Source organism: Hippopotamus amphibius, chromosome 8, assembly GCF_030028045.1.
Source record: "Hippopotamus amphibius kiboko isolate mHipAmp2 chromosome 8, mHipAmp2.hap2, whole genome shotgun sequence".
NCBI lineage: Eukaryota > Metazoa > Chordata > Mammalia > Artiodactyla > Hippopotamidae > Hippopotamus > Hippopotamus amphibius.
Genome location: NC_080193.1, coordinates 17,193,866 through 17,211,791, shown reverse-complemented (window position 1 = coordinate 17,211,791; position 17,926 = coordinate 17,193,866). Strand labels below are relative to the sequence as shown.

At 43.4% G+C, this 17,926-nt stretch overlaps 1 protein-coding gene across 1 annotated transcript in view; it reads right to left on the bottom strand.

Moving 5' to 3' along the window:
• Window positions 1-17,926, bottom strand: part of CCDC60 (coiled-coil domain containing 60) — a 173,036-nt gene that overhangs the window by 43,910 nt on the left and 111,200 nt on the right. The window contains exon 3 of the mRNA XM_057746447.1: window positions 15,557-15,727. Coding sequence (XP_057602430.1) covers window positions 15,557-15,727 — 171 coding nt within the window. The remainder of the gene's footprint in view (window positions 1-15,556; window positions 15,728-17,926) is intronic.

Sequence of the window (17,926 nt, the reverse complement as noted above, 5' to 3'; positions counted from 1 at the left end):
CACTAAACTAGGGGTCTAGGATACGTTTTCTTATCCCACAAGACAAATACTTATGACGTTGTGGGACATTTTCGGTCTATGTCATGACTACTTAGGAGCACGACAACCATTGAGGGAATGTAAACAATGAGTAAATGGCAAGGTTCCAAGAAAGCTTTATTTACAAAACCAGCCTGGGGGCTGGAGTTTGCTGCCCTGCTCCCCACCCCACCCCAATGGATAGTGTTACATGCTCTGTGGGGAGAAAAAAGAGAAGGGGGTTCAGAGGGCTGGGAGAACTGGGGACTGCAATTTCCAACAGAGTGATTGGGGAAGGTATCCCTGAGAAGCTAACATTTGATAAAAACCTGCAGTGGTAGGACGTGAGCCATTCAGATGTCTGGGGGCAGAGTATTCTGGAGCAAAGAAGTGACAGGTGCAAATGTCCTGAGGTGGACTGTGTTTTAGAGACAGCAAGGAGGCACATGTGGCTGGAGTGGATTGGGCAATGGGGGGTGGGGGTGGGGCGGCGGCAGGGAAGGACAGAGAGGTTGGGCCTTGAGGACCAGTCAGTGCAAGGGCTCTGGCCTTTTCTCTGAATGACAGTAAAGGATTCTGAGCTAAAAGATGACATGATGTGACTTGTACTTACAAAGGATTCCTCTGGCTGCTGTTTTGAGAATGGCTGATGGTGGGAGAGGAGGGCAAGGAGACCAATGAGAAGTATTACAATAACTTCAGCTTGAGAGAGGAAGGTGGCTGGCACTGGGGTCCTAGCCACAGGATGCTGAGAAGTGGAAGTGGCGGGGTGGACACAGGGCAGGAACTGCCTGGAGTCAGTGGCTCTTGTTTGCGGTCCTTTCCTCAAAGGGGCTTCGCCCAACTCAACAGATTGCTGACTCATTGGCTGGATGAATCAGCTGTGAGATGTGGGGATCTCAAACTTCAGAAGGAGGCACAAGCGTGCCCCAAAAGATCAGCCACGGCCAGGCGCACCTCTCCCAAAGCCTGTCCCCAGCCCCACAGAGAGTACAGAAGCTTCCTCTGAAGCTAAAACCATCTGGCGGAAGGGGAGGGGGGATGCTTAGAGCGGAGAGAAACAGCCCAAACAGGCAGTTCATCTTGGAGACCATTGGACACTTATCTGAAAAAGATTATTGCAAAGTGAAAAATATTAAGTTACATCTAATATTGTACTTAAGTTTTTTTTTTCAACACTGTCATGGAGCAAGTCATTTCAATCAGAGAAAAGCATTTTTTTTTGTCATGACTTGAGTCACAGGGTATATATTTTTTGTTGTGACCAAATCTAGCCCACAGACAGATTTTAATAAGCCTGTGTACATAATGGAATCGATTGTCTATATTTTAAAATTGGGAGATGTCACATAAAGATGGAAAAGTGTTGGTTCTTGAAGACTCAGAAGTTCTTACCATCCGGGTGAGAGTTGGGTGGGGCTTAAAATCAAGATCGCTGCCCACTTTGCATGTGGTGTGTCCCTCCCTGGTTGCCCGAGACTCAAGAACCCCTGCCAGCTCAATGCCCCGCCTGCCTTATGTATGTACTTGTGTGCTCCTTTAAAGCCTTTTAGTTTCTCAGCCTGAGTACTCTAACATTGACTGAATCATTGACGGGTTCCCTGTTTCATTCACGTCTACCCATACTCATTGAACATCTCTGTGCTGGGGGCTGTGGACGCGGTGATGAAGGAGACAGATCCAGCCCCTCCCCTCTGGAGTTTAGAGCCTCGTGGGGGAGACGGGTTTTACACAAACACAGTTGTGATAAGGCTGAGTGGGAGGGTGTGTGGTGCTCTGACAGCCCCACATAGAGAATGTGGCTGAAACCGAGCCAGGGAATACTTCCTGGAAGGAGTTGTGTCAATTTAGAAACAACTGCCCCAAGTTTCTTCTAATGGGAAGGTGGTTTTCTAGACCCATTCCCTTGGAATCTTGGCTTTGTGAGTGGCTGGGCCAACAGAATGTGTGAGAAGTGGTGTGATGCCAATTTCTGGGCCCCGGCTGCAGGAACTGGCAGCTTTTTCTTCCTATGTCATGGGACGCTCACTCTTAGCACCCAGGCACAGCCATGCTGAGAGCAAGCTGGCAGCCTGCGCGGAGACTCGCTGGGAGGGGAACGGAGACTGCTGGGCCTCCGTCCTGGCTGAGCCCAGAGCTGACAGCCGGCCCCAAGGTACCACCGGAGAGGATGCGCCCTCTCGGAAACAGACACCTTGAGCTGCCCCAGCTAGTGCTGAATCCTTCCCCGCTGAGCCCCACTCAAAGGGCAGCTCTGTGGGTGAAACAGTTTGCTGTCTTAAGTTAACAGGTTTTGGAGTGGTTGCTCACAGCAACAGTAACGGCAACAAAAGTAAATACTGAGCGGAGACCTGCAGGTAGAATGGGAATTAAGCAAGCAGAGGGCCGAGGGAGAGGCCCTGGGGAGGAGGGAGAGGGGGAGAGTGTGGCTGGAGGGGAGGCCAAGGGCCAGCCAGTGTAGAGCCTTGCAGCCCCTGCTCAGACGTCTGTCTCTATCCGAGAAAGCGTGGTGGCCACTGAGGATTTTAAACTGGGGAAAAGCTCGCTCTGGCTCAGCGTGGGGAAAGGAGATGGAGGGAGGCAGGAGAGGTGAGCACACCCATTAGGAATCTACCTTCCTTCTGGGAACGTAAGGACATTCCTGGGGTCACAGAGTTAACTAAAAAATAGGACCAGAATCTAGGCCCCCTGCTTTCCATTTCCACGGGCTCTTTACTCAGCCCTAGAGCCGAGGAAACTGCAAGCCAACACGCTGGCACACCCAGGCTTACTGGCTCAACTGTGTCCCCCCGTGGTTTACAATATGTGGAAATTAACCCAGCCTTTACACTCCTTAATCTCTTGTTTTATGTCTCCTCTCAACTGCAATAATAAGACAAATTCTACCCATTGTTTTTTTTCACCTTTTTCAGCTGAATTTGCAGCTGAGAAATGAGGTCATTGAATGCAGTGGAAAAGACTGCTTGCAGGCAGGAATCTTTGGGGACATGCTTGGTTTTCTTTTTTCCCAACATAGTATGTCAGACTTAAAACTTTGGTCTGAAAGAACTTTTCCTATGGTCTTAGATTCAGGGGGGGCAGAAAAATAATCCCCTTTGCTTTTATAATGCACAAGATCAAATATTGTGTTAAAAAAGCAGTTTTAAATGAACACTTGCATTTTTGATAATTCTGTGATTGGAATTATATTTATAGAACATAGCTCTTAGATGTGAGATGCCTTCTAGCCTGCCTGGAAACTAAGATTTTTAGCTATAGCTCTGAGGGTTTTAGGTATTGCAGGCCCAGAGAGATCAAATTCATTTCACTGCATAATAACAGCTAGCAATTACTAGGCACGTCTCATATGCCAGGCTCTGTGCTAAGCATTATTTCATTTAATCCTCGTAACAAATTTTGGAGTTTGGTACCACACATAAGGGTGTAGAGAGAGGAGGCTCAGAGCAGCACAGCGACTTGCCCAGACTTAAACAGCTGTATGGGGGAAGTGAGGACTCGAACCCCAGTCCTGTGTTCTTAACCGCTGCTCCGTACTGGTATGGGTAATTTCCTCGTGCTGTTTTACAGCCTCTGCCTCCCCACCTGCATTTGATGGCTACATTGCAATAATAGCCTCCAGTTTTATTTTAATAACCAGCCACGCATGGCTCATAGAATCCACCGGATAAGACAGAACCAGACCAATGTCTATGAGAGGAATGATCTCATGCATATTTAAACTTATTAAACTTTAAATAAACCATGTCTTGCACACTGAAACATGGGCCAGGGAGGGAAGAATTGTGTTCTGTGACCGTGGAAGGAAAACCCCACGCAAACAAGGGCAATGTTACAACCAAACTATTTAAAGGTCAGGGAGGATATTTCACAGATAAGCACCTTTCCTAGCGTCTGTTCGTTTATCCATTAACCCGACCAAAAAGTTCCTGCACAAAAGAGCCACGAGTTCATTCCTTCTCTTTATTCTAGAGGAAGGCTGCCAGCTGGCTAGGGTCACTAGAAGTACCGGACTCAAAGAGTGTCATCGGGCTCTTAGATGACACTAAGAGCAAAATTCGTGCTGAGCTCTTGGGAGCTTCACGGAAAGGATTAGAACCCCTTGACTCACTGAGTGGCTTTCTCTGTATCCTGCGCCCCTTCAAGGTCCCGTGAGGACCCTTCAGCGGAGGCCCACTGAGTGACTGGTTGGAGGTGGCTCAGGTTATGACTTGCCTGCTTTTTTTTCTTTTTCTTCATTCTGAAAATCATATTTCTCATTTTGGCAAAAGATAACACCACCACACCTTCCTTCTCCAGCCCTGGCCTTTCTAACCAGACATACGGGCTATACAGGATTTCTGGTGGGCTGATTAGGGATGGGTCTAACCACACCTCTTTTTTGTCACCCAATGAACTCCCATTCAGCATCAAAGATCCTGCTCAAAAGTCACACTTCTGGGAGTTCTTTCCAGATTTCTTTTTCATCCCCTAAACTCAAGGGGTGGACATTGTGAAATAATAGAAAAAAATACATGTATCGGTCTCTGCCCCCAGTTCCTGGCACAGAGCTCCTAAAACCCTTGGAATTTCCTAAGTGATAAGAGCACCAGGAGCATCTCTTGTTCTAATATTTGGTCTTATACCCCGGATCCTGACAAAGGCTCCGAAATACCTCGGATAGAGGGATAGAGGTGTCTTTTGGGGGGGGTGGGGCAGGCAACTTGTGATAGAGGTGTCTTTTTTGGGGGGGAATGGGGCAACTCTTAGTGGGCTCCTGGATGGTTTCAGGATGCGAGCTGGTCACCAGAAAGACCAAGCCATGAGTAGAAGCTTGGAACTCTCAGCCCCACCCCCAATCCTCTGGGAAGGAGAGAGGGGCTGGAGACTGTGTTAATGGTAGATCACGCCTATGAGATGAAGCCTCCATAAACACCCCTGAAGTATGGGGTTTGGAGAGCTTCTGGATTGGTGACCACATCCAAATAGTAACGGGACTCCTTGGCTCCACAGGGACAAAAGCCCCTGTGCTTGGGGCCCTTCCAGATCTTACCTTATGTACTTCTTGATCTGGGTGTTCATCTCTACCCTTTATTATATAATAAACCGGAAAATATAAGTCAGTGTTTCCCTGAGTTCTGTGAGCCATTCTAGAAAATTATCAAACCAAGGAGGGGGTCATGAGAACACTGATTTGTAGCTTAGTTGGTCAGAAATACAGGTGACCACCTGGGACCCGTGACTGGCATCTGAGGAGGGCAGTCTTGTGGGACTGAGCCCTTAACCTGTGGGATCTCACACTAACTCCAGGTAGAAACTGTCAGAACGGAATAGGACGGTAGGATGCCCTGCTGGGGTGGCAGACGTTTGCTTCGCATCAGAAGTATGAGTGTGTCATGGTGTGAGAGTAAAGGAGAAACACACGGGAGGAGAATTTTTGCTTCACAGGCACACTTCAGGGCACCGCAGGCGCACCCCCACGGTACCGTGCTGTGGCACTGCATGTGGTAAGGACTGTCCTTCCGTTCTTTTCATATCTCCATGCCATCGCATATCTGTGTGCCTGCACACGTGTGTCTTCAAAATACAAACGGTTGGTTGTACAAGGAGAACAGGGCTGGGTCAAGGTACTTTCCCTTTCTCACCCCTACACTTACTTGGAAGCCAAGATAAAGGTCCAGGACTGTAAAGTACTAAGGGGACATGGATATTTTACTGAAGATCTTGGGAAACTGAGAAATAGATTCACATGTCACACCAGGAGGCAAAACCTCATAAAAACCCTCATTAGACATCTCTATTCTCTCCCAGTGATGGCTGCCTTTTCTCTCTTCTCTCCTCCAGAGGGTCCCCTCTGCTCACACTCTTGGCCCGTCTTCTGAATGTCTCCCTGCTATCTACCAGGGAAGCCTTTCAGCTCTTCCTCTGTATCTGCATATTCACTTGAATACCCTTTGCTCACCAAAGAAAGCTTCTCCTTGGGATGCTCCCTCCTTGGAAGGCATGGGGTGGGGACTGTGACTCACAGATATTTTCTCTCCTCTCAGAATGAATAAATGAGTTGATAAATGAATGCACAAATGGTAGGCTAGCTTATTTAGACCAACCCTTTCGGTAAAAATAACCAAAAATGTTTGGACAAAATATTTTTTAAAAAGAGCCAACAACAAAGTGGGAATCTCTTGACCAAAACCGAAGAGAGACTGGACACCAGAGAGGTAAGACAGCCTGGGACCTGCTTTGGTCCTAAAGACATTTGCCAATTTAGAAAAGGTTAATTTTCCTTCTAACAGCTTCACAGGGATGGAAAGCACAGTTCAGGGTCTGTACAAATGAGGAATCGAAGAGGAGACCCCTCTTACAATAAGGTGGGATTCCCAAGGGCCACAATTTCAGGGGAAAGGTGACTAGGAATGCACCAGCCCCTTGTGGTCTCACATTCAGGGTTCCCAACAGTCACCTGGCACCTTGAGCTTTAAGAAGATCTCCAATCACTAGTGTCCAGCCCCACCCGCACCCCCACTCCAGGGCCTCACAGACCAGAACTCCCTTCTTTTTTCCATTAAGATGAAAATTACATAACATAAATGAACTGTTTTAATGGGTGCAATTCAATGATATTTGAATTGATGGCTGTACAACCATCGCCTAAGTGTAGTTCCAAAATATTTTCATGAGCCCCAAAGGAGACCCCACCTCCACTAAGCAGTCACTCCCAACCCCCCCAAATCCTCAACTCCTGGCAAGCACCAATGTGCTTCCTGTTTGGGATGAAACTCAAACACATTATGGTAAGTGAAAGAAGCCAGACACACAAAGGTCCCATGTTGTGTGATTCCACTGATAGGACCACTGTTTTTTGTTTGTTTGTTTTTAATTTTTAAGCTCTTTATTGGCATATAATTGCTTTTTTTTAAATTGGAATATAATTGCTTTACACTCTTGTACCAGTTTTTGAGGTACACCAAGGTCAATCATCTGTATTTATACACATATCCCTGTATTCCCTCCCTGCCTCGACTCCCCCTCGCCCTCCCTGTCCCAGTCCTCTAAGGCATCATCCATCATCAAGTTGATCTCCCTTTGTTATACAGCAAATTCCCACTGGCTATCTGTTTTACGGTTGGTAGTATATATATGTCTATGCTACTCTCTCACTTCATCCCAGCTTCCCCTTCACCCCCTGCCCCACCAAACCTCGAGTTCTCCAGTCCGTTCTCTGCATCTGCGTCCTTATTCTTGTCTTGTCACTGAGTTCATCAGTACCATTTTTAGATTCCGTATATATGAGTTAGCATACAATATTTGTCTTTCTCTTTCTGGCTTACTTCGCTCTGTATGACAGTCTCCAGGTCTATCCACCTCATTACATATAGCTCCATCTCATTCCTTTTTATAGCTGAGTAATATTCCATTATATATATATGCCACATCTTCTTTATCCATTCATTTGCTGATGGGCATTTAGGTTGCTTCCATGTCCTGGCTATTGTAAATAGTGCTGCAATAAACATTATGGTACATGTTTCTTTTCGGATTATGGTTTTCTCTGGGTATATGCCCAGGAGTGGGATTACTGGATCATATGGTAGTTCTATTTGTAGTTTTTTAAGGAACCTCCAAACTGTTTTCATAGTGGCTGTACCAACTTACACTCCCACCAACAGTGCAGGAGAGTTCCCTTTTCTCCACACCCTCTCCAACATTTGTTGTTTCCAGATTTTGTGATGATGGCCATTCTGATCGGTATGAGGTGATACCTCATTGTGGCTTTGACTTGCATTTCTCTGATAATTAGTGATGTTGAGCTTCTTTTCACGTGTTTGTTGGCCATCTGTATGTCTTCTTTGGAGAAATGTCTATTTAGGTCGTCCACCCAATTGTGGATTGGGTTAGTTGCTTTTTTGGTATTAAGCTGCATGAGCTGCTTGTATATTTTGGAGGAGCTTTTAAGTTTCATTAGGTCCCATTTGTTTATTCTTGATTTTATTTCCATTATTCTAGGAGGTGGGTCAAAAAGGATCTTGCTTTGATGTATGTCATAGAGTGTTCTGCCTATGTTTTCCTCTAGTTTTATAGTGTCTGGCCTTACATGTAGGTCTTTAATCCATTTTGAGTTTATTTTTGTGCATGGTGTTAGGAAATGTTCTAATTTCATTCTTTTACATGTTGCTGCCCAATTTTCCCAGTACCATTTATTGAAGAGGCTGTCTTTTTTCCATTGTATATTCTTGCCTCCTTTGTCAAAGATAAGGTGCCCATATATGCTTGGGCTTACCTCTGGGTTCTCTCTTCTGTTCCATTGATCTACCTTTCTATTTTTGTGCCAGTACCATACTGTCTTGATCACTATGGCCTTGTAGTATAGTTTGACGTCAGGAAGCCTAATGCCACCAACTCCATTTTCCCTTCTCAAGATTGCTTTGGCTATTCGGGGTCTTTTGTGTTTCCATACAAATCGTAAGATTTCTTGCTCTAGTTCTGTGAAAAATGCCATTGGTAATTTGATCGGGATTGCATTGAATCTGTAAATTGCTTTGGGTAGTACAGTCATTTTCACATGTTGATTCTTGCAATCCAAGAACATGGTATGTCCCTCCATCTGTCTGTGTCGTCTTTGATTTCTTTCATCAGTGTCTTAAAGTTTTCTGCATACAGATCTTTTGCCTCCTTCGGCAGGTTTATTCCTAGGTATTTTATTCTTTTGGTTGCAATGGTAAATGGGAGAGTTTCCTTAATTTCTCTTTCTCCTCTTCCATTGTTAGTGTGTAGGAATGCAAGAGATTTCTGTGCATTAATTTTGTATCCTGCTACTTTACTAAATTCATTGATTAGTGCTAGCAGTTTGCTGGTAGAATCTTTAGGGTTTTCTATGTATAATATCATGTCATCTGCAAAGAGTGACAATTTTACCTCTTCTTTTCCAATTTGGATTCCTTTTATTTCATTTTCTTCTCTGATTGCTGTGGCTAAAACTTCCAAAACGATGTTGAATAATAATGGTGAGAGTGGGCACCCTTGTCTTGTTCCTGTTCTTAGAGGAAATGCTTCCAGTTTTTCACCATTTAGAACGATGTTGGCTGTTGGTTTCTCATATATGGCCTTTATTATGCTGAGGTAATTTCCTTCTGTGCCCATTTTCTGGAGAGCTTTCATTATAAATGGATGTTGAACTTTGTCAAAAGCTTCTTCTGCGTCTATTGAGATGATCATATGGTTTTTATCCTTCAGTTTGTTGATATGATGTATCACATTGATTGATTTGCATATATTGAAGAATCCTTGCATTCCAGGGGTAAACCCCACTTGATCATGGTGTATGATCTTCTTAATGTGCTGTTGGATTCTGTTAGCTAGTATTTTGTTGAGGATTTTTGTATCTATATTCATCAGTGATATTGGTCTGTAATTTTCTTTTTTTGTGACATCTTTGCCTGGTTTTGGTATCAGGGTGATGGTGGCCTCATAGAATGAGTTTGAGGGTGTTCCTCCTTCTGCTAGATTCTGGAAGAGTTTGAGAAGGATAGGGGTTAGCTCTTCTCTAAATGTTTGATAGAATTCACCTGTGAAGCCACCTGACCCTGGACTTTTGTTTGTTGGGAGATTTTTAATCACTGCCTCAATTTCCGTACTTGTGATTGGTCTGTTCATAGTTTCTATTTCTTCCTGGTTCAGTCTTGGAAGATTGTATTTACCTAAGAATTTATCCATTTCTTCCAGGTTATCCAATTTATTGGCATATAGTTGCTTGTAGTAGTCTCTCATGATCTTTTGTATTTCTGCAGTGTCCATTGTTACTTCTCCTTTTTCATTTCTAACTCTGTTGATTTGCATCTTATCCCTTTTTTTCTTGATGAGTCTGGCTAATGGTTTATCAATTTTGTTTATCTTCTCAAAGAACCAGCTTTTAGTTTCATTAATTTTTGGTATTACTTCCTTCCTTTCTTTTTCATTTATTTCTGCTCTGCTCTTTATGATTTCTTCTGCTCACTTTGGGCTTTCTTTGTTCTTCTTTTTCTAATTGTTTTAGGTGTAAGGTTAGGTTGTTTATTTGATATTTTTCTTGTTTCTTAAGGTAGGACTGTACTGCTATAAACTTCCCTCTTAGAACTGCTTTTGCTGCATCCCATTGGTTTTGGGTTGTTGTATTTTCATTGTCGTTTGTTTCTAGATATTTTCTGGTTTCCTCTTTGATTTCTTTAATGATTTCTTGGTTGTTTAATAGTGTATTGTTTAGCCTCCATGTGTTTGTATTTTTTGCAGTTTTTTTCCTGTAATTGATATCTAGTTTCATGGCGTTGTGGTCTGAGAAGATGCTTGATATGATTTCAATTTTGTTGAATTTACCGAGGTTTGATTTGTGACCGAAGATGTGATATATCCTGGAAAATGTTCTGTGTGCACTTGACAAGAAAGTGTATCCTGTCCTTTTTGGATGGAATGTCCTATAAATATCAGTTAAGTTGAGATGGTCTAATGTGTTATTTAAAGCGTGTGTGTCCTTATTTATTTGTGTTTGGATGATCTGTCCATTGATGTAAGTGGGGTGTTCAAGTCTCCCACTATTATTGTCTTACTGTCAATTTCCACTCTTATGGCTGTTAGCATTTGCCTTATGTATTGAGGTGCTCCTATATTGGGGGCATAGATATTTACAATTGTGATATGTTCTTCTTGGATGGATCCCTTGATTATTATGTAGTGTCTTTCCTTGTCTCTTGTAATATTCTTTAAAGTCTAATTTGTCTGCTATGAGTATTGCTACTCCAGCTTTCTTTTGACTTCCATTTGCATGGAATGTCTTTTTCCATCCCTTTACTTTCAGTCTATGTGGGTCCCTTCGTCTAAAGTGGGTTTCTTGTGGGCAGCATATAGAAGGGTCTTGTTTTTGTATCCATTCAGCCAGTCTGTGTCTTTTGATTGGAGCATTTAATCCATTTACATTTAAGGTGATTATTGACATGTGTGTTCCTATTACCATTTTCTTAATTGTTTTGGGTTTGTATTTGTAGGTATTTTCTTTTTCTTGTGTTTCCTACTTAGAGAAGTTCCTTTAGCACTTGTTGTAAGGCTGGTTTGGTGGTGCTAAATTCTCTTAACTTTTGCTTGTCTGTAAAGCTTTTGATTTCTCCCTCAAATCTGAATGAGATTCTTGCTGGGTAGAGTATTTTTGGCTGTAGGTTTTTCTCTTTCAGGGCTTTCAGTATATCCTGCCATTCCCTTCCAGCCTGCAGAGTTTCTGTAGAGAGATCAGCTGTTATCCTTATGGGTTTTCCCTTATATGTTATTTGTTGCTTTTCTCTTGCTGCTTTTAATATTTTTTCTTTGTGTTTAATTGTCATTAGTTTGATTAACACATGCCTTGGTGTATTTCTCCTTGGGTTTATTCTGTATGGGACTCTCTGTGCTTCTTGGACTTGGTTAATTATTTCCTTTCGCATGTTGGGGAAGTTTTCCACTATAAGCTCTTCAAGTATTTCCTCAGACCCTTTCTTTTTTTTTTCTTCTTCTGGGATGCCTATGATTCGAATGTTGGTATGCTTAATGTTATCACTGAGGTCTCTGAGACTGTCTTCTATTCTTTTTATTCTTTTTTCTTTTTCCTGCTCTGTGGCAGTTACTTCCCCCATTCTATCTTCCAACTCACTTATTCGTTCTTCTGCCTCAGTTATTCTGCTGGTTATACCATCTACAGTATTTATAATTTCAGTTATTTTGTTATCCATTGCTGTTTGTTTGTTCTTTAGTTCTTCTGAGTTCTTATGAACTGTTTCTTGTACTGTCTCTATTTTGTTATCGAGATTTTGTATCATTTTTACTATCATTACTCTGAATTCCTTTTCAGGCATTTTTCCTATTTCTTCTTCATTTATTTGGTCTTATGGGTTTTTTTCCTGCTCCTTTGCCTGCATGGTGTTTCTGTGTTTCCTCATGGTAGTCCAAACTTCAGGGGTTGCTTGTCCCGGCAAGAGAGGGGTTTAAAGAAGACTATCCAAGCCCCAGACTAACGGCAGAGTGTTGGGTCAAACAAATACTATGTCTAGGAAACACATACATGTATAAGACACACAATTACTGAATCCAATAGAACATAAGGTACTAGAAAGACCTGACAGAAGAACCCCAGTATGCTATCAGATATTCAAAGAGAAAGCCAACAGAAATTGAAAACCAAAACAGAACAAAACAGAAACAAAAGCAAAAACAAACAAACAAACAAATAACACCTTACACACACAAACACAAATCCAGGGAGATATTGAAAGCTAGGATCAAGTATAAAAAAGAGCTAGAGTACCACCAGACAGAATGGAGATTCTCAGAATGAAATTAGACAATTGTACTAAGAACTAAGATAAAGACAAAAACCTAATATTAAATACCAAGGCGGTGCATCATCTGGAGAATAGAGCAAGGAGTCTGAGCAGATTGATAGTGTTGCTTATAAGTATGTTAAGATAAAATAAACTAAAAATGGATGGAAGAAAGGGGAACAGAAGAGCATAGTGTGACTGGAAATATGCAAATAAAAAGAAAGGAATAGAAATGTATAAAAGACAGAGACGAAAAGAAGGTAGGAGAGATATATAGTCTGTACTACAAAAAACTTAGCTGGAAATAGAAGTATATAAAAAGGCTAAAAATAAAAATAGAATAAAAAAATGTTATAAAACTTGTAGATCCCTTAGGACTAAGATCGTAATTAATAAAGAAAAAAACAAAAAACAAAAAACAAAGAAACTAGAACTGATCCCAGAATGGACCAGTTCAATAGAACTGATACTAATATTTCTGTTTCCTTAGAGTCTCAGCTGTAAGTGTCCTTCTACTTGCCTTGGGTTTTTTTTATTATTCTGTGACCAGCAGAGCTTCTTTTATTGTTCATCTGTAAGTGCTGGTGTGTGGGAAGGGAGAGGGTACAACAGTGGCTCCTTCCCCTGGGAGTGAGTGAGCAGTGGCACACTGTCATTTCAGTTGGGCTTGGAGGTGCCTGTTGCAGAGGGTCGCCAGTGGCTCAGGTGTAAACAGAATGTCTCAGAGTTGGGCCTCTCTCCGGGTTTTATTGTTCTCGGCTGCCTCCCTGCTGCAGGCGCTCTAAGCCTGCTCTCAGCTGCCTGCTGGGGCTTTAAGCTAGCCCTGCCTGAGGGCCTGAGGGTCCTTCTTATCCTTGAATGCCTTAGGGGGCCCACAGGTGTCCCTCCTCTGCCCATTGCAGGTGCCAAAAGAGAGAGAGAGTGGCTATGCCCGCAGCTCCTCCCCCCTGCCTGTGAGCCAGCAGCATCCAGCCACCATCATGGCTGGGCAGCTCTCAGGGGTAGGCATCCCTCCCTGCGGGCCTCTTCCCTCCTGTCCTCTCGGTCGGTCACCTTACTGGCAACAGTGTTTCTCACCCTGCACCAGTTCTCCGGTTCCCACGCTCCCACTCCTGTACCCTCTGTTCAGCTGTGAATCAACATCTCAGTCCGGGAACGCTGAGCTGTGGTGTGGACCCTCCGTGTGTTTCTCACTCCCTCCCGTCTGCCACAGCTCAGCCGCTTCACCCTCTTTGAGCCGTCGTAGATGCCTCCCTACTGGTTTTTTTGGGATCCTTGCAGTCCTTTCTGGTGTCCGAGGTCGTCTGCTGGTGTTCAGCTGGTTCTCTGTGGGAATTACTGCGTCTTTTGGTGCATTCCCAATGCATCTGCGGAGAGGGATGCATTCCACGTCCCTCTACTTCACCGTCATCTTTTCTCTCTCCCAGGACCATTGCTTTTAAGACATACACATTCACATTTCCTTATGTTAACATTGTGAAGAATAGAATTTAGTGCAGAAGAAAGCGATTATCTACTGTGGATTCCATTTCCTCTTTAGCCAGCAACACGGCAATTTGGGTTCCTAAAGGCAGCCCTAGCACAGTAACTCTCAGCCTTGGCTTCCCATGGGAATTATCTAGAGGAGCTTTAAAAAACACTATGTCCAGGTAACACCCTCAGAGAATCTGACAGACTGCATCTGGGAAGCACCCTGGGGACCAGGCGCTTCTGACATGGAGCTAGGGCTGAGACCACCGCTCTACCAGGAGAATGGCTACAGCGGCGGCAGGCTGTCTCTACCATATGTATTTCCTCTTTCTGCTTCAGCATCTCCTTTCAACCCCGGATTTGTGCCTCATTCAGTCTGTGCAAGCTAAGTATCCCGGGAGTTTGTTTCTGCAGAATGGCGCAGTCCATGAATGGTGGTGTCTCTCAGTTTGGGCCTCAGGGACGCTGTCAAACTATGACCTTAGTCACAGGGGGAAATATGTGAGCATCTCTAAGTCTCATTCCCAGTCTCTAAAATGGGGTTATTCACAGCATCGATCTCATAGGAGCATTTTGAAATTTTGACAAAAAGACATGCACAAAGCACACAGGGGACACTCATTGCAAGTTGCTGCTGTGGTTGTGAAGATCAGCATGGTTCTTACTGATGCGTGAATGGCCATTTCGTAACGGACCAGCCCATGGAGGGTCCTCTCCCAAGCAGAGGAAAGACCTTTATGAAAAGAGGGAGGCTACTTTATTCAACAAACCCACAAACATTTTTTTGTCCACTTACTTTGGGTGGATACTGAGCTAGGATCTGGGGTTTTAGGAGAAGGTCTAGAATAGGAATATTGATGTGGAATAAAACAAAGTAGAGTACAAACACATTATGGTAACTCAAAGTCCAAGTGGGTTCTGGAGGTAGGTGGGCTGAAATCCAGGAAATATCAGGAGAGGGTGGCATTTAACCTGGGCTTTTAGTGATAAGTAGAACTTTACTTGAAAGAGGATGCAGGGAGGAGTATTCAAGGCCCGGGTAACAGCATAGGAAAATGCCTAGAGGTAGGGACAAGCCTTGGAACTAGAGGGAAAGAGGCACACCTGGGGACCAGCAAGATTCCTTGGGTAGATCTTGGCATTGGCTACAAGGACAGACATATGTACTAGAAGATACTCCACTGAATACCAGGAGGTGAGGCTGGCGAGGTAGGTTGAGCCAGACTAAAAGAAGTCATTAGGGGCTTCCCTGGTGGCACAGTGGTTGAGAATCTGCCTGCCAATGCAGGGGACATGAGTTCAGTCCCTGGTCTGGGAAGATCCCACATGCCGCAGAGCAACTAAGCCCATGCGCCACAACTACTGAGCCTGCACTCTAGAGCCCACGAGCCACAACTATCGAGCCCATGTGCCGCAACTGCTGAAGCCTGCACGCCTAGAGCCTGTGCTCCGCAACAAGAGAAGCCACCACAATGAGAAGCCCATATACTGCAACAAAGAGTAGCCCCCATTCACCACAACCAGAGAAAGCCCACACACAGCAACAAAGACCCAACACAGCCAAAAATAAAATAAAATAAAATAAAATAAATTTAAATTAATTTAAGTAAAATAAATAAATAAATAAAATTTATTTTAAAAAAAAGAGTCATTAGACACCAGCCTAAGAAGAGGCTCCTCATCTGAGACAGCTGCTACCCCTCAACACAACCAGGCAATGTTCCTTCTCAATGGTCCTCCCCAAGACCACTGGTGCCATGGCAACAGTGTCTACTTACGTCAAAAGCATATCCCTGTACTGGATATCTGACATCTTTTTGGCTGGTTGGAATTTATTTCTTTCTTCCTCTTTTAGTTTCTGAAGTAGCTGTTGCTTCTTTTTCAATGCATTCTCCTCCCTCAGCATGGAAAAGTATCCACGGCCAATCTTTACCCACTGAATCAAGATGCTGGAAAGAGAGGAAGAGAGAGGAAGATGAATTGGCCACCAAGGCAATGTCTTGGGACTGATAATCCACCGAAGGGCAGGTAGTCTCATGCCCAGTAGCAGGAGACTTCCTGCCTTCAGAGGTCCAGAGTCACAGAGAGCTATGCTAGAATTCTGGACCCACCTCTTACCAAAGATCTTGAACAAATTATCTAACCTCTTCAGGTTTCAGTTCCATCACTCTACAAGTACTGAGTGCCTACCATGTGCTAGGCACTCTGCTAGGAACCACGAAATGAGCACAACAATTCACACCCCAGAGAATTAATTTAATTGGCAGTGCTTTTGTTTTTTTTGTCATGGTGTGTCTTTGATTCAATGAAATGTGGTATTTGAGTTTCTTATACGTATGTCACCAGAAGGTCACCAGCAATCTTCTTCTAAATTTAGACCCGGCTTCTCAGTTCACGTAAAGTTTTCTGAATCTCTACGCTACACGACAAGCCGGTCATTGGCAGACAAGGATCAGGCATCATCTTCTCAGCCCATATTCTTTTTTTTTTTTTTTAAGCTCTTTATTGGAATATAATTGCTTTACATTCTTGTACCAGTTTTTGAGGTACACCAAAGTGAATCAGCTGTATTTATACACATACCCCATATTCCCTCCCTCCCGCGACTCCCTCCCACCCTCCCTGTCCTGGACCTCTACAGCATCACCCATCATTGAGTTGATTTCCCTTTGTCACACAGCAACTTCCCACTAGCTAGCTATTTTACATTTGGTAGTGTATCTATGTCTATGCTACTCTCTCACTTCATCCCAGCTTCCCCCCCCCCCACCCCCAGGTCCTCAAGTCCATTCTCTATATCTGCATCTTTATTCTTGCCCTGTTGCTGGGTTCATCAGTACCATTTTTTTAGATGTCATATATATGAGTTAGCATATGGTATTGGTTTTTCTCTTTCTGGCTTACTTCGCTCTGTATGACAGTCTCCAGGTCTATCCACCTCATTACATATAGCTCCATCTCATTCCTTTTTATGGCTGAGTAATATTCCATTGTATATATGTGCCACATCTTCTTTATCCATTCATCTGTTGATGGACATTTAGGTTGCTTCCATGTCCTGGCTATTGTAAATAGTGCTGCAATGAACATTATGGTACATGTTTTTTTGGGGATTATGGTTTTCTCTGGGTATATGCCCAGGAGTGGGATTACTGGATCATATGGTAGTTCTATTTGTAGTTTTTTAAGGAACCTCCAAACTGTTTTCCATAGTGGCTGTACCAACTTACATTCCTACCAACATTGCAGGACAGTTCCCTTTTCTCCACATCCTCTCCAACATTTATTGTTGCTAGATGTTTTGATGATGGCCTTTCTGATGGTATGAGGTGATACCTCATTGTGGCTTTGACTTGCATTTCTCTAATGATTAGTGATGTTGAGCATCTTTTCATGTGTTTGTTGGCCATCTGTATGTCTTCTTTGGAGAAATGTCTATTTAGGTCTTCCTCCCATTTGTGGAATGGGTTAGTTGCTTTTTTGGTATTCAGCTGCATAAGCTGCTTGTATATTTTGGAGATTAATCCTTTGTCGGTTGCTTCGTTGGCGAGTATTTTCTCCCTTTCTGAGGGTTGTCTTATCTTGTTTATCGTTTCTTTCGCTATGCAAAAGCTTTTAAGTTTCATTAGGTCCCATTTGTTTATTCTTGATTTTATTTCCATTACTCTAGGAGGTGGGTCAAAAAGGATCTCACTTTGATGGGTGTCATAGAGTGTTTTGCCTATGCTTTCCTCTAGGAGTTTTATAGCGTCTGGCCTTACATGTAGGTCTTTAATCCATTTTGAGTTTATTTTTGTGCATGGTGTTAGGAAGTATTCCAATTTCATTCTTTTACATGTTGCTGCCCAATTTTCCAGCATCACTTATTGAAGAGGCTGTCTTTTTTCCATTGTATATTCTTGCCTCCTTTGTCAAAGATAAGGTGCCCATATGTGTTTGGGTTTACCTCTGGGTTCTCTATTCTGTTCTGTTGATCTTCCTTTCTATTTTTGTGCCAGTACCATACTGTCTCGATCACTGTGGCTTTGTAGTTATAGTTTGACGTCAGGAAGCCTAATGCCACCAACTCCATTTTCCCTTCTCAAGATTGCTTTGGCTATTCGGGGTCTTTTGTGTTTCCATACAAATCGTAAGATTTCTTGCTCTAG